Consider the following 2,244-nt stretch of genomic DNA (forward strand, 5'->3'; position numbering starts at 1 on the left):
GAATAGATGAGAGTTTTAGGGCATCCCGACCTTATTTATTTAAAATTTGCCTACTCCGATGAATTTAAAATAAACCAAAATTATATATATCTAGTACCTAAATTAATATTTTATGTCATATAGAAATATTATTATAATTATTTTCAAAATAAAATTTATTTTTATAAACATAAATTAAATTGTATAAATATAAATATAATTTTTTTTTAATTGTCTCATTAATAAATATGTAAATCTCCCTACAATTTTTCTACTGCCGCCCTTCTCCCACTCTTAATTCTCCACCCGTATTGTCTGACCGCGCAGGACCAAATCTGCTCATCGACAGCCTGTGCTCTATTTAACACCCATTCCCGACCGCCGCTACATCCATCAAGCCTACTTCACCGCCCATCCATGGCTTCCATTCCCGCCAAAATACCCACTTTCCTCCTCTCTCTCCTTCTCCTCTTCCCTCACCGCTCGATTGCCGACCACCAATCCCCGGAGCTCTCCCCAGCGCCGGCTCCCTTTCCCGGCGACCTAGCATCAGGCCCCTTCAAAGCCCTCTCCCTCCCATCCCCGCCATCCTCCTCTTCTCCCTTATCAGATCCGTCGCCAGATCTAGCTCCGCATTACTCTCCGTCTTCACCTTTCTCGGCATCTTTCCCCACTCCCGCGGCGGAGCCGGATTCATCTACCTTTTCGACGCCTCCATTCGATCTGATCGACGGGGAAGATCAAAGCGACTTGCAGTCTAGGGCTTCCGAGAACGAGTACAGCTCCGGAGATGGTAGCGGAGGGATGACCGGCGGGAAGAAGGCTTCTGTTGTGATCGCGTCGGTGGCGGGAGTGGCGGTGGTGGGGATGGGAGCTTTGGTTTACAAGAAGAGAAGGGATAACATTCGCCGGGCCAGGTATGGATATGCCACAAGGAGGGATTTGCTGTGAGGTTAATTCATCTCTGTTTCATTTGATGGGTAGAGGCTGTTGGCATTGAACTGGATCTCTAGATCTGATTGATTGATTGAATCGCGATAGTTGAATTCTTTGCTTTCTTCAATATGTATTCATTAGTGGTTCCAGAGTTCCAGATATTGCAGAACATGGATCGTGTGATTCTTTGTTTGATGATTTCAGATTCTGTACTCGGTTCTGGTTTGGAAGAGAATTTGTTTGATGCGTATGTTTCTATGGATTGAATGATGAAACGATAGAGAAATGAGATTTAAGCATTGAACCAAAAATTCTTTGTTAAGATCAATCAGTAACCTCTATGGAGAGCTCAAGGAGAGGTGTGTTAAAACCATTTCAGATTCTGATGACAACCTAATGATTTAGAATTGTCCAAAATATTTGAATTTTGTAAATTTTCGAACTTAAGCCAAAATTTCTGCAATGAATAGAACTTGTATAAAAAATGAATATTTATCAAATTTTATAATTTTTTAAACTGCATGTGCTTTGGGGCACATGCCTTTGCTTCATAGAAGGGTGGAGGTGGGGTTGACTTGTTTGTCATTTTGTGGTGGCTTTTAATCCAATTCTTCCACTTATGGCTTTTAGAGCTGATGTGTAATAAACAACTTTTTATGGAGTACCTCGATGCATTTTTGATAAAATATCTTTAAATTTCAAAATCAGTATTATTTGTGCCTAGATTGTATAACAAGTTCATAGTCAAGCTCATCGCCTCGATCAAAATTTGTTCAATTCAGGTCCAATCAAGCCCAAATCAAATCGTTGAATCATAATTAGAGGTTTTGGATTGTCACTTAAATTGTCAAATGAATTTCAATTTTAACATATTTATAGTTAAATTGAGTGTCTCGACTAGAGAAATGCAGCGAATCCAAGATCGCTAAATCCATGTTATCATAATACTCAAATTCTTTAAAAATCACATGATAAAGTGGGATCGGCATGGACCTACCGATCAGGTGGTTAGAAAAGTTACAAGTTAAAAGATTAAAGTACCCATTCCCAAAATATTATAAATAGATCATCTCTCTTTAGTGAAGTGAGGAAGAAAAGAAGAGAAGTGCAATTCCATAGTCTGTTATAAGAGATGACATGATGAGTATCCACCGGCCTTCGTAGGCATCAACCCTCATCAACCACCATATGTCGGCCACTGTTGACCATTGCCTACCATCCTCACCTATCACTGTCGACTACTTATTGCAACTGTTGTAGTTAAATTATAACTATTGTATCTAATATTGCTATTTGCTTTGTGATGTATAAATATAAATGTAATTTTAG

At 39.3% G+C, this 2,244-nt stretch overlaps 1 protein-coding gene across 1 annotated transcript; it reads left to right on the forward strand.

Annotated features, from left to right (window-relative positions):
- The first annotated feature begins 267 nt into the window (after positions 1-267).
- Positions 268-1,113, forward strand: LOC110032918 (proline-rich receptor-like protein kinase PERK2). The gene has a single exon (XM_020736708.1). The coding sequence runs from the start codon at positions 397-399 to the stop codon at positions 928-930; it is 534 nt and encodes a 177-aa protein (XP_020592367.1). The 5' UTR covers positions 268-396; the 3' UTR covers positions 931-1,113.
- Positions 1,114-2,244: the final 1,131 nt, after the last annotated feature.

The sequence above is a fragment of the Phalaenopsis equestris genome, unplaced genomic scaffold (assembly GCF_001263595.1).
Source record: "Phalaenopsis equestris unplaced genomic scaffold, ASM126359v1 Scaffold001057, whole genome shotgun sequence".
NCBI classification, from domain to species: domain Eukaryota; kingdom Viridiplantae; phylum Streptophyta; class Magnoliopsida; order Asparagales; family Orchidaceae; genus Phalaenopsis; species Phalaenopsis equestris.

What these genes read in the sequence shown, in the direction of transcription:
- LOC110032918 (XM_020736708.1), top strand. Translation starts at nt 397, where the DNA reads ATGGCTTCCATTCCCGCCAAAATACCCACTTTCCTCCTCTCTCTCCTT.